At 46.1% G+C, this 25271-nt stretch overlaps 1 protein-coding gene across 2 annotated transcripts in view; it reads right to left on the bottom strand.

Annotated features, from left to right (window-relative positions):
- Nucleotides 1-25271, bottom strand: part of TMEM64 (transmembrane protein 64) — a 315517-nt gene that overhangs the window by 88172 nt on the left and 202074 nt on the right. Inside the window, exon 3 of one of the 2 annotated variants that reach the window (XM_069621335.1) lies at nt 21554-23466. The exons of the other annotated variant lie outside the window; for it this stretch is intronic. Coding sequence (XP_069477436.1) covers nt 23281-23466 — 186 coding nt within the window. The 3' untranslated portion in view covers nt 21554-23280. Of the gene's footprint in view, nt 1-21553; nt 23467-25271 lie in introns of those variants that run through there. 2 annotated transcript variants of the gene reach the window in all.

Raw genomic sequence — 25271 nt, forward strand, 5'->3', positions numbered from 1 at the left:
GTTGGCTGACTACATGACCACAAGTCTGGCTTCAGAGCTGCCAGAAGCACGGAAACTGCTCTGCTGAACATCTGTGAAGATCTGCTCTCCAACCTTCACTCTAGCATTCCCTCTATCCTCATCCTCCTCGATCTCTCTTCTACCTTTGACACAGTCAACCATACCATCCTGCTCAATCATCTCCATGATAACCTGGGTATCACTGATCAGGCTCTGGCATGGCTGACTTCTTTCCTCTCTGATCGACCCTCCCAGATCCAACTTGGGTCCTTCCCTATCATCTATCTTTCTCTCTACCTGTGGTGTTCCCCAGGGGTCTAACCTCTCGCCGTGGCTTATCAACCAATACCTGGCAACTCTCGCCCACTGCATTGCCATATTCTGCTCAAATTTCCTGTGTTACGCGGACAACACAACTCATTTTCAGGCTGCCCTCGGCCACCTCCTCTCCCTCTCATCTCTGATTGCCTAACTGCCATTCCAGATTGGTGTGCCGCCAATGATCTTTGTCTGAATGCCAGCAAGACTGAGATCCTCCTCATCAGCACACCTTCACCACCCTTTCCACTCACTCTCTGGCCAGCCTCCCTTGGCCCTCCTCCTACCCCCACCTGCGAGGCAAAGAACCTCAGGGTCATCTTTGACTCCACACTTTCCTTCTCCGCCCACATCTCTGATGTCTCTAAAAAGTCCAACTTCCTACTGCACCTCCTCAGAGGTACTTAGCCTTTCCTCTCCTTCACCCAGAAACTCATGGTCTCCCAAGCTCTGGTTCTCTCTAGGTTGGACTATTGTAACAGCCTCTTTCTAAGTCTACCCGCCCCTACTCTCCGCCCTCTGCAACTAATGCAGAACAGGACTGCGAGACTTGTCCGTGGCCTCAAGCCCTGGGATCGTATCTCTCCAGCTCTGAAATCTCTCCATTGGCTCCCAGTGGATGCAAGGATTACATTCAAAACCTTTGCATTGTCCACAAGTCTTTCTGGGGCCTGGGTCCAAAATACTTTCAGCTATCTCTCCGCAAATACCTCCCCTCTTGAGCTCTTTGCTCCTCTACCTCCAACTCCCTCAGGGTCAGTCGTTTTTCAAAGAAACGAGCTTGGGGTAGATCTCGGTCTTCGGCTGGGGCCTCCCTCTGGAACAGCCTCCCTGCCACTCTAAAACTTGAGAACCATCTCCGGTTCCGGAAGCACCCCAAGACTTTCCTCTTTGCTTTTGCCTTTGCTCCCCCTCTCCCGTGCAGATCTGTTCTCTTGGCACCGTGCACCTGGCCACCCCCTGTCCTCTGGGCCCAGGTACCTGCTCACCGTGCCACACTCCCGCACTGCCTCCAGGTCACCCCTGGCACCGGGGTCTGTATCTGTACCCATACAGTCCCCCCTTGTTTTCTTCCTGCACTTATCAGACCTATCCTGTCTGCTGCCTTAAACCCAGCACTTGCCAATTGCTGGCTGCACTACCACGGTTTGTTGCCTTTATTATTTATCTGTTTCTTCATGCACTTTTCCCCTCCCCCGCTCCCATGCACTTGCACGTTCTCAAGGTCACTGGGCCTAGTAAGATCGTTGTTTTGTTCTCCCCTGTTCCCCTCCCTTGCCTTGTCACGCTTTGAAACACTTGTGCACGAGCACGATAGAAATAAAATATCAATATCAGGACGACATCATGCCCTTTAACTACTTGATTGCCCACACCGTGGCAGTCTTCGTCGACAATAGCTGTTGCACCTTTCCTTGAATGGCTGCTAGCCTCTTCTCCAAGGGCAATGCCAGGCAAGACACTGTATTGAGTCTGGCACCTAGGAACAGAGCGCTCTGCGATCCCAGATCCGTCAATAGTCGGCCAGCTCCTGCGAGCGGTCGCGTATCAGCCAGTCGTCCAGGTACGGGTATACGTGTATGCCCTGTAAATGTAGATGGGCCGCCACTGGTGCCAGGCATTTCGTGAACACTCTTTGGGCCGACTTCAAGCGAAGGGTAGGGCCTTGAAATTTCGGATATTTCTTGTGAATGGGGACATGGAGATAGGCGTCCTCCAGGTCCAACAACGTCAAAAAGTCTCCTTTTTCCAGTTGGCTGAGCACTTATTGCAATGTGACATGAACATTTGTGACTTTAGGTTTTTGTTCAGACGTCGTAGGTCCAGGTTGGGCCTCCAGCTCCCCCCCATGGCCCCTCCCATCTTCTTGCTCACTTTCTGGAATAGACTCCGGAGCCCTGGAGCCATTGGGGAACCAGATCTATCGCCGGTTCAGGCTTGCTTCGGCGGCAGCAGCCTGCGGGCGACACTGACCGAAGCTAGCGTAGGCCTCGGAACAGCCTCTGTAGGCTTCTTGCATTGATGATCCTGACGGCTGTCTGTACGACGTAGAGAAACCTTTTGAAGACCTGCTCGACTTTCCCCTGGAGGAGCAAAAACAAGACAAGCAGTGCTGCTGGAGTGTGCCCAGGGAACAGGCAATCTCCATATCCGTCTTGATGGCCTGGAAGGACTTGTCGACAGCGTTCCCAAACAGATTGTGCCTGTCTAAGGGCATGTGCAGCACCTTCACTCGGACCTCCTGACGGAAATTAGTGGCTTTCATCCAACCCCATTGACAAAGGCAGACAATGTTCTCCATTTGCCAGAACCCTGTGTCTGTGACTTACAATGCCACTGTGATGGCGTGATCCGACGCCACTTTCCCTACTGGAAGAGAGAGGGGGCTTCCATCTTATCGTCAGGGAGGAACTCCAGGATCGGTCCTAGCGTGTACCACATTTCCCTGTCGTACTTGGCCAGGATCACCAGTGCGTTGGCCACCTAGATAGTGGATGCTGTGGTAAAAATTACCTTCTTTCCCATTGTGTCCATCCTTTTCCCCCTCGCTGGTCACGGGACTGAAGACGGGTTAGCCGACCATTTCCCTGCTGCTGCCAACACCACCGAATCTGGCGATGGTTGCGACCTCAGGCACATGGATGCGGAGTCCAGCACCATATATTTCTTTTCCAGCCTATTCTGCTTGGTTGGAGCTGTGCAAAAGTTCTTCATGAGGGTCAGGCCCTCCTCCCAAACATTGTCCCAGAAGAGGCACTGCCATGATAGTCTTCCTCTTGGAGTTGTGCCTTTGATACAAGAAGCCCTCCTTCTCGGTTTCCTCGGGCACTAGCTGGAATAGCTCGGAGGCCCTGGCGATCATGGAGTGGAAAGTTCTCACCTCATCTGGTGGGGACACCTTATGTGGAGCATCCAAATGTGTCGATTGACCATCCGCTGCGACAATGTCTTCGTCATCATCCGTCATCGTGGCCGTTCCCGTACCCGTGTCTGGGTCTTTTGTGGGAAAAGGGGCCCGACGTGGTGGAGGAGGTTGAAATGGGTGCATCAGATGATGCTTCCTCTTCTCGCTGGAGGCTGATCAGGGAGCAGAGGTACCGGGGCCGGAGGCATCCTCAGGATCTCTGACACCAAGGCGTGTAGAGTCTACAGAATATCCAAGGGGTCTCACCCCGGCTACCTGAAAGAAATGAGGGGTTTAAGGTTCATGCAGACAGTAACTCTTGACGATGGGGGTTGTTAGAGCAGGGGCAGGCTTGTGAAGACAAATGGTTTCCATGAGCCAGGCTCTGGCCCGGTCACACACAGGGCAGTGATCTCAGAGGAAGAAGAGAGATAGTGTCAGCTTGTAACAATTCACACCAAAGCTTCTGTGAGAACAGGACAGCCGCAGTGCAGGCAGTGGGGAGGAGGTGGGGGTTATAGGGCTGGCTGTGCGCGGCTATGGACAGGGGAGAGAAGCAGACTTGCCTCTGAGAATCTTGGTGCGGCCTAGTCAAAATATGGAGTTGTAGTTAATACAAAATGGAGTCCCTGGGGTCGTGCAAGATACATTCGATAGGTGTCATTCAATGTCTTCCTTGCACCCGTCGCCGGGGCTCAGACAAGGGAAGGTCTCCAACCATTGTATGAACATAACATACACCTCACCCGGAATGTAGGGGGGCCCAACCGACCCTTCTTCCCTTACAGCATGTAGAGTCGACAGAATAGCCAAGAAAATGTCCCTCGGCTAAGATGGCAGAACAGGGAAACTAGGCCATGCACCTTCTTCACTGTTGTCGTCCTCTTCAACGTCCCCGTGGACTGTATGCAAAGACTCGTGATCTTCACCATCCATGGACGAGACCTCCATGGTTTGGGTGATGGCATGGGAGGGCTGTGTAGGGGCCTCCTCGCACCCCTCCCTTCCCCCCTCTCGAGGGTCTTGAACCAGGGCCAGTTTCTCCCCTTCTGGCGTGCCTGCAGACTTTGCCAAAGTCACGCCTTGGAGGCAGGGACACTTTCTGGGCCATGGGAGGTATCCTCGTAGGATTAGCACCCGTAGCTGCCATGGAAGTAGTCGTCGGTGGAGTTGCCGACAAGGTCTTTGCCTGTGCTGGTTGAGACTGCTTGGGCTGCACAGCTTTCTTCTTCTCTGTCTGGGGGTTCTTGGATTACTCCCGTAGTTTAGCTGGGATAGATGACTTCCTCTTTGAGGAGGAGCTTGAAGGTATGCTGGCAATTGAGGCGGAAGGTGAAGTTGATTGCATCCAATCCACTTTGGGACCCGCTTCTGCGGACAACCTGCTGGATTCAGACTGGTGACTCTTGGCCTTTCCTTGGGCTCCCACAATGAGCTGCCCTCAAGGACCTAGAAGACTGCTCCTCGGACTGGCCGGTCGCAGACGAGGCATGACCCAGGTCAGAGAACGGGTCAGAGGCCTTGTTTGTGTTAAGCCATGCCACCAGTCTACTATGCCGGTCCGTCGTTTTCTTGGAGAAAACAGAGGCATATCTCATACTCTACTTCCTTGTGGTCCGGGTGCAGGCAGTAGAGGCATTGCAGGTGCTTGTGCTCCACAAACACATTCCGTAGCCCGCATTTGGTGCAGGGCCTGAAGAGGGACCTTTCATCCTTTTCCTTCGTCATGGTCGGAGGGCATGAAGTAGGCACAAGATGGCCTTGTCGAATCTTTGATGGATCTTTACTCTTGAGGGGCACGGAACTTCACAGACAACAGATCCCCGCTGTTGGCAGATGAAGAAAAGCACACACAGGCTCCTTTAAAACAAAAATTTAACTTTTCTATGTTGAAAACAAAAAAGTACAAATAGCTCCGAGAGCAAACTCAAGGATTGCCAACACCAAAGCGTGCAGTAAAAATCTGAAGATAGCTGGCAGAGGAGGGGCTTAGGGAGAGGAATGTCATTGGATGGGGGCAGTATGACCCAGAGGACAGTGATTGGTTTTAAGGCGAAATACAGTTTTGTAAATGAAAGTGAAACTTTTTTCTTTTACCCAGTATTCCCAGCCTATTATTCGATCTATAACTCCTCCAAACTACAAGGACAACTAGTCCGATGCTGAGTGACAAGAATTAATGTCCCTTGGCACACCATAGGAGATGAATCAAGCGATACAAAACCACGCCATCTAAACAAAGAAGTAATTCATAGGGCATACTAAGAACCACTTTCCAACTTAGGATCTGGTCTAGGGGAAACAATTTCATAATTGCTTCCCAAATGCAAATCATTGCTGAACCTGTGAAGATGTTTTTTTTAAAAAATATTGTTAATTTGTATATGGATTCATCACCTAAGATTGAGGTCAATAAGATTACTGACCATATTAATTGACCCACTTCACTAACGTGATTTTGATTCCATCTCTAAAACCCACTTCAGGTCTCAGTTCTTTTAACCTTCTATTCTTCTTTCTCGCCCCATTGATAATTTGCAGGATTCGCTCATAGGTTGATTTTTGTAATATTGGCTCATGTACTAATTAATTCCTCATTTACCTTTTGCTAAATAATGTTTTACTTTACCTACACTGTTTTAAATAAAACTATGACTGACATGAAAACAATCTAATGTAAAAATAAAAACATGCAATTTTATCAGGTTCAGAGAGCATCTGAGACCAGATGATGGCAAGCATGACAATTAAAATAAAGTCCCCACCCCGAGTGAATCTGATCTAAATCATGATCAATGAAATATTTAAATTTACCAGTGTTGTTGACGGCAGGGAATATTCATGAGCATGTGAATCCATGCCAGACCCCATGCTGGAGAAGTCATGTTGTTTTATGTATATTTGTTTTTTGGAGGGTACAACATTTTCTGTTGTGCCATGTGCTTCTGGGTATTGTGACTGCTACAAGATGTCTGTAGACAATCGTACTGTCCACGGACTCTGGGCAGCTACATTGCAGGGGAGTGTGATTTTTAGGTGTAATCATTAAAAATAGGTATAAAGGAACTTGTAGCAAATTAAGGGGTCTGGTAAAAACCTATGAAATTCAGTGAAAAAACATTGTTAAAGGGACGCTATGGTTAAATAAAAAAAAACTCTTGAAATTTGCCAGTGTCCCCCATGTATGTACACCATGAGCTGAGGTCAAACCCCAAGGAAAGTACATGAACAACATAGGACAAGACTAGATATATGGCACCTATTGAATGTTAAAATTGTCAGTGAACACAAACAACTGGCCTACATATGTCAGTGAACAATAACAAGTGGCCCAGATCTGTGATGTCATCAGTGAGGTCAACAACCTTTGTGAGGTCATCTTTGATGTCCTGGGTGTTAGTCTTAGCAGTGCATGGTGGTGGTGCAAGTCATGCTTGCTTAGCTTACCATAATTGGTGAATTTCAAGGGTTTTTCGGTTTTACTTGTAACCATAACGTCCCTTTAACAATGTTTCTTTCACAACGAGTTAGCGTGTGTAAATAGGCCTGGAACGCAAGAAGCTAAGAAAATTATACTGCTTGCAATGCTTAGCAGAAGAATAGAGCAGCAAGCGCCAACCATATATCTACCTCAATAATGCTGTATATGATGCATTACTCACCGTAATCGTATTTCTGATGCTTGTATCTAGTGGAAGCTGCAGAGTATTACAGTTGTTTTCGAAACTCGAAAAGGGACGTCGACAGGGCGTGCTAGTAATACTATCCCTAGTGTGACGTCCACTGTACCCATGGTCCTACGCGTGTCGAGGTCCCTCAGATTGTTTTTTTTCTGACATGAGGTAGCATGAAGTGTGCTTGAGTACAGGGGTATCCAAGCAGATATGTATCAGACAAGCTCAAAGCATCCATGCACCTTCTCTTCAAGGGGAGGAAGGATGGGTCGAATGTGAATCTAAGCAGATACAAGCATCAGAAATACGATTACGGTGAATAATTTATCCCTTGAGGATTGTGGAATCTGCTTAGATCAAATGCTGTGCATAGATTAGCGAGCAGTGTTAGAAAAAGGTGGTGGGCTGTGAGAAGGTTCATTAGCAAACAGATGTTTTAGAACCGCTTTTCCCACCTGTGTTATCTCTCTTGGAATGTGTGTCAATGCAATAGTGCCGAGTGAAGGTATGTACTGAGCTCCATGTAGCTGCTTTGCAAATGCTGTCTAGGGGGACATTTGCAATGAAAGCCAGAGTGGCTCCTGTGCTCCCTCTTGAGTGAGCTATTGGCGTGAAATGCAGTGTCTTGTTTGATAAAGAATAGCACAGTTGTACACACAGATGGATATCTGGGGATGGCATTTTTTGGAAATGCGGTCTCCTTCTCTGCCTGGTGCTATGGAGACAAACAGTTGATCTGTTTTCCTCAGTGGTCAGGTCTTGTTTACATAGTAAAGGACCGCCCTCCTTACATCTAGTGTGTGGAGTTTAACCTCAGCTGAGCTGGTGGGGTTCTGGAAGAAGGCCGGTAGCTCAATGGACTAGTTTACGTGAAATTTAGAGATGAACTTAGAGGAAAACCTAGGATGAGTGCGTAAAAACAGTTTGTCCTTGTCCTTGTGTATGGTACAGAAAGGATGCTGCACTGACAATGCTTGTAATTCACTAACTCTTTTTATGGAGGTAATAGCCACTAAGAAGGCAGTCTTGTAGGTCAGTTGCTTAAGACTTGACTTCTGCATCGGCTCATAGGGTTCCACCATGAGCTTAGCGGGTACTACATTGAGATCCCATCCTGGCGGTGGGTTAGAAATGGGACGGTGGAGTCGTTTTACTACCTCCATGAATGTCTTAATGACCGGTACTTTCCACCACAATACTTTATTGTGGGAGGTAGTGTAAGCCGATAAAGCCGCCATGTGGACCTTTATAGAGTTGAAGACTATCCCCGAATCTTGCAAGTGGAGCATATTAGTTAGAATGTGAGATGGAGTACATTCGATGGGGTTTATCTGTTTAGACTGGCACCAAAATACAAATCACCTCCACTTGTCAAAATAAAAGTGCCTAGTGTTAGGCTTTCTTGCTTCCTTTAGGAAGTCCATACACAGGTTAAGATGTCCGAACTCTGACTTCAGGAGCCACGCTGCCAAGTTCATGGACTGAAGTTGAGGGTGCACTGTTTACCCGTGCTGAGTGAGTCGGTATGCCTGGCACAGGAGTTTGATGGGAATCGCACATCGCCAGTTTGCACAGATGTGGATACCATGGCTGTCTGACCCACATGGGAGCAACTAGGATGAACATCACTTGTTCCCTGTGAATCTTGTTCACCACTTTGTTCATGAGAGAAGTGGGAGGAAAAGCATAAGCAAACGTCCCTGACCAGTTCTTCCAAAACAGCATTCCTCCTGGAGCCTGGTTGTGAGAACCTGGACGCGAAGTCTGGTCATTGCTAGTTTTCGCTTGTAGCGAACAAGTCTAGCGTGGGGTAACCCCATTGCGAGAAGAGGTAATCTATGACTTCTGAGTTTAGTTGCCACTCGTGTTCCTCTGGTAGGGGATCTCTGCTTAGAGAGACTGCTAACCTTCCCCTGGAACGTGTTGAAAGGATAGGAATATCTTCCGTTTGAGTGCCCATTTCCAAATCTGTTGAGCTAGTCTAGACAGATTTGGAGAATGAGTGCCCCCGTTCGTTGATTTAGCACATTGCTGTTGTGCTGTTGGTTTGGACTTGTACCGACAGACTTGTTAACTATCTCGAATGCCTGAAGGGCTTTGAATACTGCCAGCAGTTCCAACAGGTTGATGTGGTTCTGTGTTGTTTCATGAGTCCAAAGACCCTGAGCCATGTGATGAAGGTGGTGAGCCCCTCATCCAGCAATCGATGCGTCCGTCATCACTATCACCTCTGGATCGTGGGTTTGCCCCTTAACAGATTCTCCCTTGTCCACCAGCGAAGGTTTTGTACTATCGTTGGCGATATAACCACTAGATCGTCCCACTGACTGCTTGCCTCAGACCACTGTTTCGCCACTCCTGCATGGGGGCATGCGCAGGCGTGCGTGCGGCACCAGGTAAATGCAAGATGCCATCATGTCTAGCAATCACATAGCTTTGCATACGCTTATCTGGCGACCGGTCTGATAATGTGGTATTTGCAGTAACATATTTTGGACACTTTCCTCTGAGGGAAAGAATAAAGCCTCCCTTGTGTCTATTAACAGCTCCTAGGAACTGTTTGGCTGTGCTTGGCACTAGGCTTGACTTTTTCTCGTTTATTGAAAAGCCCAATTGAAAGAGAAGATATATCGCTCTTTGAATGTTCGTCCCCTTAATTTGGGGGGTTTCCCCTGTAATCAGCCAGTCGTCCAGGTAAGGGTACACTGGGATTGACTCCCAGCGCAGGTGTGCTGCCACCACTGCCAGTACCTTTGTGAATACCCTTAGAGCAGAGGCAATGCCGAAGGGTAGCACCTTGAATTGGTTGTGCTGGTTTGCTATCTTGAATCGCAAGAATTTTCTGTGAGCTGGGAACATTGAAATATGAAAATAAGCATCTTTCATATCCAGAGTTATGCAGAATTTTTGTTGCTTGACATATTTGTTTGCAGGGTGTAGGTCTAATACTGGGCGCATTGTTAGATCTTTGTTTGGCACAAGGAAGTAGGTTGAATAAATACCCTTGTTTACCTGGTTCGCCGGGACTACTTCTATGGCGTCCTTTTGGAGCAGCGTTGAGATTTCCTTGAGAAGGATGCGTTCTTCCTCTGAGTTTATCTTCTTGCGTGGGGGATGGTTCCGGGGTCGCTGGATTAGTTCCACACAGTACCCGGCCGCCATGGTGGATATCACCCATTTGTCTGAGGTGATCTCCTCCCGTGCTTGGATGAAGTTTGAAATGTGCCCTCATACTGGAGAGGCATGGGCAGGCAGCTGAAGTGGAATGTCACTGTTTTTGAGGTGTTGCTCCACCTCTAGAGGTGGGGTACCTACCCTGGCCGTGAGATCGGCACTGTCCTCTTGGGTAACCCTGAGGAATGGCCCTGATTGTTACCCTAGGATGACCCTTGGTTTTGACCATACCCTGAACCCCTTTGGGAATTTCGTCCTCTGAAGCAACAAAATTACTATTCCCTCTTTGGCCTGAGGGTTTCTCTGTAAGCTGTCCCAAAGACTTCAGAGTATCGTATTAGTCTTCTGCAGACTAGAGTGTCCTCAACTGTCTTACCCAAGAGAATGTTGGGCTCGATGGGCATATTTAGCAGTGTTGCTTGTGTCTCCTGCTTAAAGCCAGATTGGCGAAGCCAAGCATGGTGCTTTATAATAGTGCCTTCCGCAATTATTCTTCTCGCATTGTCAGTGGCGTCTAAATTGTTTTTGAGGATGCAGCTCGAGACAGCTCTGCTCTCTGCTGCTACCTGGGCCAATTGAGTCTTTAAGGGTTCCGGGGCGGATGATAGTAGTGCAGACACCTCATTTATGACAATTATAGCTAGCTAAGAGTTGTATTGTTAGCTATTCTAGCTTGAAAAGCTGCAGAAGAGGCTACCTTCCTGCCCCTGGTGTATAGGCGTTTACTTACCTGGTCAGGTGGCGCCTCAGAGGAAGCTAGTGGAGTACCCGCTCTCTTTCTTGTGGTTGTGACTACAAGCGAGTCAGGTTTAAGTTCTCCCCTGATAAAGGGGGTCCGTGGGGGCTGGGTGGAAGAGCTTCTCTATGCGTGGGTTCACATCACACATCTGATTTGGTGTTTACAGAGAAGGTTGGATCCTTCTCTGGACAGATTGTAGGATTGGAATAAACTGTGTCACTGATTTTTTTATCCCCAGGATCTCCCCAACAAAATCCTTGTCCTGTTGAGTCTCCTGTGTTTTGATCTGAAAGTGTTCAGATGCCTTAAAGAGCATGTCATTCAGAAGGGGTTGGTTGTCAATAGTGAATCAGCCACTGGGGGATCTTGGTTGACGGGAGAGGCTATAGTGTACATATCCGTCTCTTCCTCATCATCACCATAGCCTTCTTCTGTGCCTTCTTGAGCTGTACGAGTATCTACATCATCATAATAGTCAGTCTCAAAGATCAACGTAGGGAGGATCAACCTGTGGTGAAATATACAGGGTGTCCGGAAGAGACTTCTTAGATGGGGGTTGACTAGCAGGGACCTTTGCAAAGGCTTGGGAACCAGAGGCAGCTGTAGTAGGAGGAGTGTTTTGGAAGCTTCGGAAAACTTCTGGGTTTTTCTCAAAATAAATTGCCAATAAATGCCATCCTCTCATGACCCTATCTATGTCTTCACATGTCTATTGGGTTGAACTCGGAATGAACATAGGGCCTAGTGTGGAAGCCTGAGGGGTTACAGTGCCTACTGAGGAGTTCTTTTCAGGATGAGTACCTTGTGGTAAGGAATCTTTCCCATGAGGTTGAGAACCCTTGTGAGTCTGGGAAGCCTTGTGAGGCTGGGCTTTGGGTGGGAGAGTGACCTATCCTTATGAAGAGTCTTGAAGAGCAGTTCTTAGACTCTTTCTCCTTTCTAAGCTCTTTCGGACATGTTTTTCCACTAAGCAGGCTAGTCCCACCTGCACTGAGGCTTTACCCGATTTCAACAAAGAACGTCTAACCTCGGGCGTGCAGTGGCCCGACGCCTCATCAGCCGACGTGCAACGTTCCGGTGCAGATTTATGCACAACGTCTGTGCTGTCTTTCGACAGTCAGGGCCCGTCATGTGGTGATCGGGATCGTAAATGCCCAGAGGACATTGAACTTGTGGACCTCTCCCTAGAAGTCATGCGTGGGCCCTTAGTCAACAACCACATTGGTTTATGTGTTTAGTGGGGGTAGTGGTAGTGAGAGCTGGTTCTGCCGGGGGTCATCCCATAACAAGACCGCCGGCCTGTCTGTTGGGGTTGGGGCTAGCGCTTGGGAAACTAGTGTCTCAACTTCGCCTTCGCCGTCCGAAATGGCAGCATCGCTAACATCGCTGAAGGTCCCTTCCACATCTATGGTGGCTTCAGCCTGCATAGAATGGTGGGCCCAGCGTTTAGTGTTATGCTCCTTCAACGTCATTGGTTTGAAGAGCCCACATGCTTGACACTTCTCCTCAACGTGATCTTGTGGGAGGCAGAGATTGTACACCAGGTCATTGTCGACCCACAAGAATTTTTTCCTGCAACTTGGGCAGAACTTAAAAGGGGTCTTATCCATGATAACATGTAATGGTAGCTAGGCGAATTTAATGATAGGAAAAGGGAAAAATACATTTTCAATGATCTCCCCCCTCTCTCCCTACTGCGTGGGCCGCAGCCCGGTGCAGCCTAGCAGGGCCGAACGGATTCGTCAAAAGGATCTTCTTTGACGATCGTCTTCCTTCACCGTAGTCTAATATAATCTCGATAGTCGGTGAATAAAGAACAGAAAGAGAGATCTAGCACTATGGCGATATGCCGAAAGAGGAACTCCGCTATTGTGCGTCAGTCTCCGATGGCGGAAAAAAACAACCCGAGGGACCTCGACACGTGAAGGACCATGGGTACAGTGGCCATCACACTAGAGATAGTATTACTGGCACGCCCTGTCGACGTCCCTTTTTGAGTTTCGAAAACAACTGTAATACTCTGCAGCTTCCACTAGATGACGGCCTATGCACAGCATGTGATCTAAGCAGATTCCACAAGCCTCAGAGATTATATATATATATAATACATTACTCACCGTAATCGTATTTCTGATGCTTGTGTCTGCTTAGATTCACATGCTGTGCATAGGCTGACATCTAGTGGAAGCTGCAGAGTGTTACAGTTCGTTTTTCGAAACTCGAAAAGGGGCGTCGAACCAGGGCGTGCCAGTAATACTATCCCTAGTGTGATGTCCCCTGTACCCATGATCCCTCACGCATGTAGGACCATCAGACAGTGTTTTTCTGACATGAGGTAGCATGAAGAGTAGCACGAGTACAAAATATCCAAGCAGATAAGATAGATAAGACTACAAGCATCCATGCGTCTTCTCTCAGAGGGGAGAAAGGGCGGGCGTATGTGATTCTAAGCAGATACAAGCATCAGAAATACGATTACGGTGAGTAAATGTATCCCTTCTGAGGCTTGTGGAATCTACTTAGATCACATGCTGTGCATGGATTAGCGAGCAGTGTTAGAAGAAGGAGGAGGTGGGATGTGAGAAGGTTTATGAGCAAACAGATGTCTTAGAACCGCATGTCCCACTGGAGTATCTGTCTTGGAATGAGTGTCAATGCAGTAGTGTTGAATAAAGGTGTGAATAGAGCTCCATGTAGCTGCTTTGCAAATGCTGTCAAGGGGGTACATTTGCAATGAAAGCCAGAGTGGCTCCAGTACATCTGGGCCCTTGGCGTGAAAGGCAGTGTCTTATCTGAAAGGGAATAGCACAGTTGGATACATCTGACTATCCACCTAGAGATGGCATTCTTAGGGACGCGATCTCCTTCTCTGCCTGGAGCTATGGAGACGAACAGCTGATCTGCCATTCTTAGCAGTCTGGTCTTGTCTTGTCTTCATAGTAGAGGACCGCCCACCTCACATCGTGTGTGGAGTTTCACCTCAGCAGAGCTTTTGGGTTCTTGGAAGAAGGCCGGTAGCTCAATAGACTGGTTAACATGTGTAGAGAAGGTCCCAGACATGGCCTTCACCCCTGCCCCCCATTGTGAGGTACCAAGAGCATACTCGCCAAGGTATGCGACGTATGAGGAGCAAATGAACCAACATAGAGTAGCACTCGGGCTCTGCCCAGTGTACATCAGAAGAGGAATACCTGTTGAAGCACCCATAATTAGACAACCATGGGCTGCACGATACCCTATTAGACAACCATACCAGCATCTGAGACGAAATGAAGAGTACCTACAGACGGTCCACGAAGAGACCCAAAGAACCGTGATGGATAGTCAGTGGAAATGACACAAGGGCCCGGACAGACTCGCGGACGAACAAAAACGGCTATCAAGGATAGCACACCAATGCGAGCAGCTATGAAAAATAGATGTAATGGACACAGGAGAAGAGACTATGTTGAAACGTAAGGAAACGGTGCGATGAGGCAAGATGGAAGTAGCCAACCAGTTAACATGTGTAAAAAGGCTTGGAACGCAAGAAGCAAAGAAAACGATACTGCTTGCAATGCTTAGTAAAAGAATAGAGCGGCAAGCACCAACCATATATCTACCTCAAAAAGGCACGCTATATTTACAAGTGTGAATCCTTTTTGTAAAGCAGAAGTATGCCCAGGCGGTCAGAGGCCTAACAGGCCAGGTTTCATATCCCAGCCAGAGCCAGGAGAAGGAGCGGAATCGAAACTCAACAAAGAGCAGCTCATGGCTGGGAATTCGCGGTCAACCCAAGGAAAGGGGGAGAGCGGCAACGCTGGAGAATCGAAACTTCAGAGCATAGCAGCCTGCCCTGTGAAGGTCAAGATAAGGGGGGCCCAGGCAGGTGGCGAGGCTAAAGAAGAATCAAATACACGAAAAGCTGGAAACTGAGGCAGATTCACGGTGAACAGACATGTGACCAGCCAGGCGTGAAGCGTTAACAACGTCTGATGTCACCCAGATCCAAGGATGCCATAACTTCTCCAGATAAGAGGCTACAATTTCAAGGCCATGCCCAGCCAACTAATTGACACATAGCTCAAAAGTACTGATTGATGCAAGGGAGGCAGGGTGAATCTTGGGACACTAGGCACCTGGGTGTCCGGTCTGCATGCTGCTAATTAAAATGGAGATTTATGTCTAGGGGTGTAACCTGCCCAATCACAATGGACCAAGATAGCTAGGGTCCTATAGATAGTAGAACCAATAGGACATCGTAGTTGTAGTGACGTTTATCATGCGTGATGTAGAGGGTTGGGCGTAGACGCCCGCCCGATAAGAGTTATCCAATCCGCATGCTCTGTTACCATAAACAGCACCTAAACTTAAGTTACCTTTCCTAACCAATTATATTGCATGACGAATTTATAGAGTTAGACGTCAGTGATGACGAGTTTTGACTATTACTATTGCTGACTGAAGTTCGAGGAAGTTGGAGCGAGACAGGTGATCGCAACGATGCCGATTTCCAATTGTTTCCGTTTGATGTACTTGTCATTAAACGGACTTCCCTTTGCCAGACTAGTGAGTCCTCATTATTGAGTCGTGTTGGAGTAAGTGAATCCTGCACCCCCATTCCTCACATGGTGCAGCTATTTTGTCTTACAGGTACTAGAGGGTGAGCACTGACGTATGGGCCTGTCAGTGGAAACTCTGCCCTCCTGTACACATGGAATTTGGAAATTAACTTGGGTGAAAACCTAGGGTGAGTGTGTAAAACCAGTTTGTCCTTATGAATAGTAAAGAAAGGATCCTGCACTGAGAGCCTGAATTTCCCTGACCCTTCTTATGGACGTGATGGCTACTAAGAAGGCAGTTTTATAAGTCAACTGTTTGAGACTAGATTTGTGCATGTGCTCAAAGGGAGGTCCCATGAGCTTAGCAAGTACCACATTAAGGTCCCAACCTGGTGGTGGGTTGTAAAGTGGAGTGTGGCATCTTTTTACCCCTTCCATAAATGCTTTGACAACTGGCACCTTCCACCATGACACCTTGTTATGGGAAGTGGTGTAGGCTGATAAAGCTGCCAGGTGCACTTTAAGAGAGTTAAACACTAGCCCTGCATCCAGTAAGTGGAGCATATATCTGACCACATTAAAAGGAGTATGATGAACAGGGTTGATTTGCTTATTCTGGCACCAAATTACAAATAGTTTCCATTTATCATATTAACAGTGCCTCGTGTTTGGTTTTCTTGACTCCTTCAAGATAGCCATACATCTTTGAGGTAAATTGAGATGTCCGAACTCTGACTTCAGGAGCCATGCTGCCAAGTTAGAGTTGGGTTGAGGATGCACGGTTAGCCCCTCGTGCTGGGAGAGTAGGTTGTACTAGCACGGGAGTTTGATGGGATCGCACACCGCGAGCTTACGAAGGTGTGGATACCATGGTTGCCTCGCCCACATAGGAGCAACCAGGATGAGCGTGATCGGTTCCCCGTGGATCTTGTTCACCACCTTCCTCATCAGCGGAGTTGGTGTAAAAGCATAGGCAAATATCCCTGACCTTTTTCTGGTGGTTGTTACTACCAGGGAATCCGGTTTTAATTGGCCCATAATGTACAGGGGATTGGAGGGTGCAGCCCGGAACAGTTTCTCGACTCACGAGTTAACAGCTCAAGTGCGATTAGGGGTTACCAGTGTGGGATCAATCCTACGCTGAATGGATTTTAACAGAGGGATAGCCTGAGTAATGGCTCTCTTGTCTCCTAGGATTTCTTCAGCGCAATCCAGGTCTTCTTGGACCCCTTGTGTGTCGATATGAAATTGGGCAGCTGCTTTAGGCAGTACCTCATTGAGGAGAGGTTATCAAGAGGTGAGTCATGTACCGGCGAGTCTTTAGAAATCAGGGAGTCAAGATTGTAGGCTTCAGCCTCATCTTCCTCCTCCTGGTCCTCATCCCCATAATAAGAGACCCCTGTCTGATCATTCACTAATTGTGGTTCTGTTTCATCACAATATGAATCAGGGTGGTAGAGTTCAACCCTAAAAGCAGTCTGTGACCAAGACCTGAGTTGGAGCGTCAGAGCGCAGTTTCTTAGCAGGGGGCTGAGAGGAACTAGGTATTGCCTTAGATCCCGAAGGGGCAGATGTAGCAAGGGTGTTGGATAACTATGATAATTAGGGTCCTTTTCATTGAAGTCAGCCATGAATGACATCCTTCTCATTATCCTATCAATGTCAGCTGAGCTCCATTCCTTAGAGCTAGGAATCACAACATGTTGTGGTTCCTCATCAGTGCCCATATCATGAGCAGTGGGAGGAATGAGTTTAACTTTAGTGGTAGGATCTGATACCTTGGACTTCCCTTTAGATTTAGGGACTTTCCGCTTCTCCTTATGAACATGGTGTTCTGAAGATTACTTTTTATGTTGTTTATCCCCCTTCCCATGACTAGAGGAGTGTTTACCAGTTTCTTTTAGGGGCCTCTGAGGGATTTGACACCTCGCATCGAGATTCTGTGGTATTCGAGGAAGGACATTGAATCTCAGGTGTAGATGCTACACGTCTTGGCTGTGTAGGATAGAGGGCGGAATTGTCATCCGAAGATTGGGCCTCTGGGACTATTGATAGTGCGACACCTTTGTCAACCGAAGGCGGTTGGCCTTTGTCATTAGGCAAACGTGAATGCCCAGAGGACACAGATTCGTTGGACCGCTCTCGGTGTCTTCCGTTGCCGATCGCTCGATACGTGTGATGAGTCGCAGCCGGGGCTGATGTGCTTAGTGGAGGTAGTAAGTGTAGCGCTTTTGCCGCTGGGTGTTGTCCCCACAACGTGGCCGACGGCCAGTCCTTTGGGGTCGGGGGCCTGCGGGTGGGTGTCTGAAGTCATCCCTCTGCCCTCGCCGTCTGATTTGGCAGCGTTGCTGCCATCGTTTAATGTCCCCTCCACTTCCATGGCCTCTAACTGCCTGGCGTAGTGGGCCCAGCATTTAGTTGAGCGGTCTTTAAGGGTTTTCAGCTTGAAGAGCTTGCAAGCCCGACAGGTAGCCTTGGGATGGTCTCGTGGGAGACACAGAATGCACGTATTGTGCTCGTCTACCCAGGGAAACTTCCTGTTACACTTTGGGCAGAACTTAAATGGAGTACTCTCCATATGTTATAAAATGGCAGCAGGCGGGTATATGTAGGTAAAAAGGTGTAAAGAAGACTGTATGACCACACCCCACTCTCCCTACTGTACAGGGCCGAGGCCAGAGGCCTTCCAAGGCTCGAAGTCCGCCGTGGCAGTCCTCGGCGGCTGGTTTCCTCGATCTTCACAGGCATCGATATTCGAAGTAGGGTGGAAGCGAACAGGGACTTTTTTTTTAACGGAAATTAGAAGTATAAACGGCTAAAGCCAAGGGAACTCTGCAACATGCGTCCGACTAGTATGGCACTAGTATGGCATAGAACAATCTGAGGGTTCTACACGCGTGAGGGATCATGATACCAGTAAGTAAAGGTTTGTCCAATACCTACATAGCATAAACACCTTTGTAGCACCGACAGCAGCAGTTGTGACAAATCTAGCCACTATTCTCACACGTAAACCAGCCACTCATTTTTCCGCCGTGTAGCGCCTTCTTCAGTATTTCCATTAATCAAGACTTGTGATAACCATTTGTGTTTACTATCAAACAAATTCAGCTGTCCTGGCCCGGGCTTCCAAAGGGACACTCTGAATCTCTAATATTTTCCCAAATTCTGCATAATGACTTTGGTGACCTTGTCCTGCTCCGTGACTCTAGCACTGCCCCAATATGACCGTGAAAAGTGCAAAAAGGATACACTAGTAATACTGTAGCACCTTGCCAAGTAAGGCCATAGAAAAAGTTGAAATTAAAACTGTTCCAGACAGAGGGGTATTACTAGGCACACAAACACAAATGAGGCGGGATAATGCAGGAAAAGGATACCTGAATATGCCCAAATTGTTAAACCACTACAGACATGCTTGCACAAAACTGAAACAGAGAACATATACTTGTCAAAGGAAATAGATGATGCATTTAATGAAATCAGAAAGAGACAGCTTACACACTAAGCCTAGCAGATTATGGCTACGACTATGTTATATTGTAATGAAAAGAAAGAAGCTCATGCCGTTCTCACTCAAACATGGAGACTTGCTTAGGCCAATATAATACTACACTACCTACTTAGACCCTGCTGCAGCAGCACTACCACCATGTCTGAAGGCAGGTGCTGCCCCATTATTGCTTGTTCAAAAAGTATACAATACTAATAGGAGGCAAATTAATTGTCTTTGTGCCCTAATACATGCACTGCTGGTTAAGAACAAAACACAGCAATTATCTGCAGCAAGATGTCTTATATATTAGGATATACTGTTTCACTGCAATGTGATATTAGAAAGAAATCAACCATTTACTATTTCTTCTCCGATCGCAGATAACTTTGATCATGACTGTTCTGATGTTATCCATACAGTATCCACACCCGGACCTAAAGCCACTGAGAATGTTTTTGTAGTAATGGTATATTCCAACCCTTTTCTCCATAACTGTACCGTTTCAGACGGAGTACTACTAACTGGCAGATAGCCCAGAGGACCAGAATTAACCTGCGCAGAAGTTATATTAACCTGAGGGTGACTTATTATAGGTGCATTGTTTTCTTGCATCTCTTGATTTTGGTTTTGTAGCTCCTCAGAGTAGGAGCCGTCCAACTCCGGACACCTAGTGTCGTCCTGCAATGCATTACTTCGCAGTTTCATTTCTCCTTTTTTTATTATGTTGCTAGTATCGGGATATAAATTATTTGTGATCAGATACTTCAATTACATAGCCACTGGCTATCCTTTTCTTTTGTTTCTTTTCCACCAAGCACCTGTAGCGTGTGCTCTTATCCCGTTATGAAGTGTTCAGCGTTACTGAGCACACTGATTTGCATGAGCTGTGAGCACAGTTTTGGGTATAACATTTCTAAAAACAGTCTATCCAATTTTCTATCTGGTTCTATCTATAAAACGCTGCTGGGGCTCACTCATCCACACTCCACAAAGCACTTTTGAGTTTTAGGCTATGGGCTTCGTAGCAACATTGGCAGCGTTTCCTGCCAATGAAAAACAGCCAGCAGCAAGCATCAAACAGTGTCGAAACAACAGTGTTACCTTCTTGCACTGTGAACGGCCCTTCTAGCTCCTAGTGCTGCCCCAAGGTGCGGTGTGCACCGAAGTGCGGTGCCGCGATGCTGTGATGCTGCTGAGTTTATCAGATTATACCCAGCAGCGGCACGGTTCCACCAGTGATTCCACTTGGCAGCTCCGCCAGTCCCGTCCTGCTTCTGCTCTGCTCAGCTCTCCGTTCTTCTCAGAGGGCACTGGAGCCACAGACCCAGAGAGCTAGACAGCTGGAAAAATGCTGCGCTGCGAAAATCTCCGAGTTACGCAAGCAGGGTAGAGGCTAGAGAAAGGGACCTCGCCTCGCCTCTCACGTAGCACGTAGGAATAAACACGTAACAGTAAACAGTCAAGAATCAAGCCGCACTGAAGCTCGCATTGAACACACTGAGCTCAGCCGCCTCCGATTCTCCACTGAGAATGTATACAATCTGCTTCATAAGTTTGTTGATGGAAGGTGTTTAAGTTTGGAGGAAGATGGTTTGGCATTTGCAGGTTTGCTAATGTAGAGGACTTCTGTCATAATATGGACAAATATGTTGCCTAAGAAAATTTCATTGGTAAAATGAAAAGGCCACTCTTTCACAGAGTGGTACAGAGGCAGCAGTTAATAGCCCTCATAAACCAGATGAACGGATATTCCCCAGCATTGTAAAACGCACTGATGTTTACATAAAAACAAAATGAAGGTTCAAATTGCATCTAAATACAACTGGCAAAGATAGTGAGTTATGTAAAAGGAAAGATTTTGTGCCCAACAAGAATGGTGTCTTATGGTCCAAAATACCAACACTACACTACATTATGACCTCAAACGTTCAGTGGGTGTTCACTTGGATGACATTGTTAAGGCTGCAGATTGGTTGGGGGGACTCTGTGTTTAAAAGACCACTGAACAGCCAGCTACATTGGAAGTAAGTAAACTTTGAACAAATATGATACTGACCTCTGTTCTTGGAGATTTTCTGAAACCAGTTTGTGTAGGAATCTAGATCCTATTCATAACAAAGCAGTGAAAATAACCCCTCCCAGTAAGCCTCTAAGCAGGGGGTGCATTTCAGCAGCTTGACATTTTACGCTGCCTCCATTGTCTTAGGTTGATGCTATTTCTCTCTTTCAAGGGCCAGAGTCAAATCCATCATGAGCAGCATTGTTGCTGTGACCCTCCACTGGGATTCCCAACCACTGTGAATAATGTCAGGGTACTTGATTAAGAGTCGAACATTGGAAGACGGATCCAATTTGATTAACAGAAAATGGATGCTTTTGGTTATTTAATAAAAAACGGAGCATACTGCGTTGTAGCTTAAAATACACACAACATTTACAAAACACATTTCATTTGTAAAAATGAATAGGATTTATAATATCTGATCAACAGAAAAAAACATCACAATCAGATTTCCCCTTTGTCTGAACAGATTGTTAGGCAAAAAAGACAAACATTACAAGTACACAAAAATGTTAAAGATACATTACTTATTACAAATTGCCATGCTAACATATAAACCTAACCCACAAATATACCAACTGTTAAATCGATTGTAACCAGCGAAAAGCAGGCAATTTATATAGAATGCTCTTATTCAAACAAAGTCTGTGTTCAAAGTATTCAGTTTTAATAATATGAAGTTTACAAGTTGTGCACAACAAGGAAGTGATTGGTATCACTAGCTGATGTACCCCACATTCAAAACTCTTTCAAATTGCCATTACTCTCAAGTTTATATCAACATGAAATGACTAAGGTACACATTGTTGAAAATGTGATCATATGTAGCATAAGGGTGCAGTCTTAGCTACAGAATGGAGTCAAATGTATTGGATTGAATTGTCTTTTAAATTGCAATGCAAGATTTTTATGGCTCATACACAGATGTTTAACCTTCACAAATGAAAGAAATCTTATAAGAATAATAAGCAAACAAATCTTCAAAAGTGTCTAAAAAAGATATCTATCTAATGTGATTACATCCAATAGAGGGTATCATTTGAGCACTCAAAGTGTAGTATCCATAAAAAGCAATAAGAATCAAATCAAATGCATTAGTTTAACAAGAATAATTTGTTAAAATGAAGATCATGCAAAAAGGATTTCATGTTACACGTTCGATATCTTTAACAATAAGGCTAAAAAATAAGACGACAATTTAAAAAAACAATATGCACATTTTGGTATTTTGTTGAAGATCGACATGTGCATGGTTGATTACATTTGGTTTTAAGATTCCAGCAAAATATAAAAGAAACTTACTAGAGGCTAAGAACTGTATACTGCTTTTAAAGCTTTAGCAGAAGAACGAAAAATAATAAATAAAAGGCCACTTTAGTCACCCCTTTGCCACAACCCTAGGACCCCCATGCAGTTCAAGGTTATCTTGCACCACTGAATGCATGCATAATTTAAAAAGAGAATTTCACTACAAGCTTAAAAAAAAAAGCTTGCGGAAAAAAATAGCCATTAAACACAAGGAATAATTTAATTGAACGGATCTAGTATTGGCATTCATGAAGACAAAACAGAGGGATCTGGATTACAAGAAAAACAGTTTTTGATGCAACCTTATAAGCCCTTCCCTGTTACTTTGCAAAAGAAGTGTATGTTGCCACATTTAAGAGCACTTTTACTCCCACAATTTGAATGTAGGCTCCTGTGCGATTGTGATTCTATATAATGGCTCTGGAGTAACCAGTCTCTAATTTACAAAAATATAGTCCAGGTGGCGATGGTTCCTTTATGAAAAATGGTTCCCATAATTAGCAAAATAAAACACTGTTCAAGTAATTTCTAAAAATCTCAAAACAACGGACAAGAAGTACATATATTTCATACAACTTCCATGGTATCTTGAAGTTTTAGACTGTTTCATAAATAGTGACACTAACATTAAATATACCAATCTATAACTATTTCTCTTTTTTCTATGATGAAAGCGGACTGAGAAAAACAATGGTGCATGTTTAAGAAGCAATTTCAAACGGTTGTCTAATTTAAAGCAACAGGCCAGCTTTCACAAAATACAAATCAATAAAAAAGCAAAGTGCCAAAAACAGGCTCGATGGGCATAATCATTCAATCTGATGTTTTCTTCACACGTCCTGCTATATAATGTCTTGGTTGGGCAGTTTTATAGAAAATGTTACAAATCAGTTCACAAACTGTTCACCATAAAACAGACGGTTTGTACACATTCACATTTTTAGATTAACCCTCTACAACTCTATTCAGTGAAATATCTCCAGTCCAGTCAGGTGTAAAAAATATATGAGGCAACCTGGCAACTGTTTAGGTTTATAACAACCTTACACTTTTCTAAATCGAATCAAACAATGTTGACTCCTCCTCCAGAAAATGCCATTGTCCTTTTGTTGCAAAATGCTGAACCGTTGCAGTTTGAGTGACTGCCACGTGAAGTCTCCAGCTCCAGTTCGCATGCTACAATAGCTGCATTTAATTCAACTTGAGCTCGGTGGACAACATAAAACATGAGTCCTATGCTGATCATTATCTGCGAAAATGAAAAACATTTTAGCCAATCATATTTGGTTGAACACAAAGAAAAAGTAGCACATTTCTTAGAAAACTGGTAACATGTGCAAATAGCTCTATGGGGTTTAAAGTGATATTTGACAGTCAAAGCTTCTACATACCAAAATTTCGATAACAAAGCAGCGAAAAAAAAGGTTTAGCATGCATTTTATTTTTTTAAATGAGGTGGGGTTCCCCCAACCCCGTTTATTTTTTAAAATACTTTTTTTACTAAATGAAACTAATCTAAACCCTTTAAAATTAAAATAAATGCATTCGAAAAATAAATTCTCGAAACTTTGTTGTTTTTTTTAGCGGGCGGACCGGTGAGGACAAATTCAGCTGGACAGCCTGTTGTCAGCCTGAGAGGTAGATGGTAAACCAACTCAGGACAGTGCCAGAGAATCCCATCCTGTCAGGAAGGAGGGAGAGAAGGATGCAGTGGTCGACAGTGTTGAATCCAGCCGAGAGGTCAAGGAGGACCAGGAACCATGAGACGCCCTTATCCATGATTTGGAGAGCATCATCCACCACTTGGATGGTGGCTGTCTCGATGCTACACTTTGGGTGGAACCCTGAATGATAGTCATTTAGGAGGTGGAGCTGTTCGATTCTGGCGAGTAGTTCTGTAGCAACTACTCTTTTCAAGATAGCGCCAATACACGTGAGGTTTGTAATGGGCCTATAGTTGCCAGGTCGTCTGGATCTAGTGTTGGTTTTTCAAAAGAGGCCGTATGAGACTAGTCTTGACAGTGACCAAAAATATTCCTTCTGAGAGGGAGGCATTGATGCCGAGGAGCGCATTGAGCGCAAGGCCCATCAATTGTTTAAATGATGGAGTCAGTGTATGTAGTAGGTTTGGAGAGAGGCAATCATTTTTAGGCGATACAGGGGAAAGGAGAAGTCCAGAGGGGCAGTGTGCATGCTGGATGCAGGGGAAGCCAATTCTGAGAGACGGTGATTCAGTTGTCTCTTGGATTTTGTCTATTTTTTCAAGCCAAAATGTGTTGATTCCGTCGCATTTTTCCTGAGTTGCTGGTACCTCGGTTTGGAACAGTGCTTTACTACTTCAAAGAGGGCTTGGCTCCCGTTAGAGGCTGCCGCAATGGTGGTGTAGTAGTAAGCAGCTTTGGTCTCAGTAATCAGAATCCTACAATTTGCCTGCAGAGATTTGAGATTGGCGAGATTGGCATGGTTTGGTTTTTGCGCCATTGCTTCTCTAGGGCTCTGAATGAGCGTCTGTTGGAGGCTAGCTCGGGGGTGTACCATGGGATGGATGGTTTGGTCTTAGCACGGTTGGATTTTAAGGGGGGGGGGGGGGAGGACAAGAGTGTCCACTAGTTTCATAGAGTTGCTGAATAATTCCAGGAGGCCTGAAGCATTCCCTGTTGTAGGGAAGGAACAAGTTACTTACCTGTAACTGTTGTTCTCCAGTATGGGTCTGGCATGGATTCACATGCTCATGAATATTCCCTGTCGTCAGGCTGGGAATCCTCGGTAAAGAAAAAATCAGTATCAGTTTCGTTTCTGATCTGTCTTTCTTAGTAGTAACCAATCACTGATCTCTGGGTCATACTGCCCCCAGCCAATGACTGCCCTCTCCCTAAGCCCCGCCCCTGGCAGCCATCCTCAGATTTGGTAGCACGCCAAGTGGCAGTATAACCAAGTGAAGAGCCGCAGAGGGGTAGGTGGGAGGGTTCGCATTTGAATCCATGCCAGACCCATGCTGGAGAACAACAGTTACAGGCAAGTAACTTGTTCCTTCTCCAGCATGGGGTCTGGCAT

This window comes from Ambystoma mexicanum, chromosome 5q (assembly GCF_040938575.1).
Source record: "Ambystoma mexicanum isolate Mex_15411 chromosome 5q, UKY_AmexF1_1, whole genome shotgun sequence".
NCBI classification, from domain to species: Eukaryota; Metazoa; Chordata; class Amphibia; order Caudata; family Ambystomatidae; genus Ambystoma; species Ambystoma mexicanum.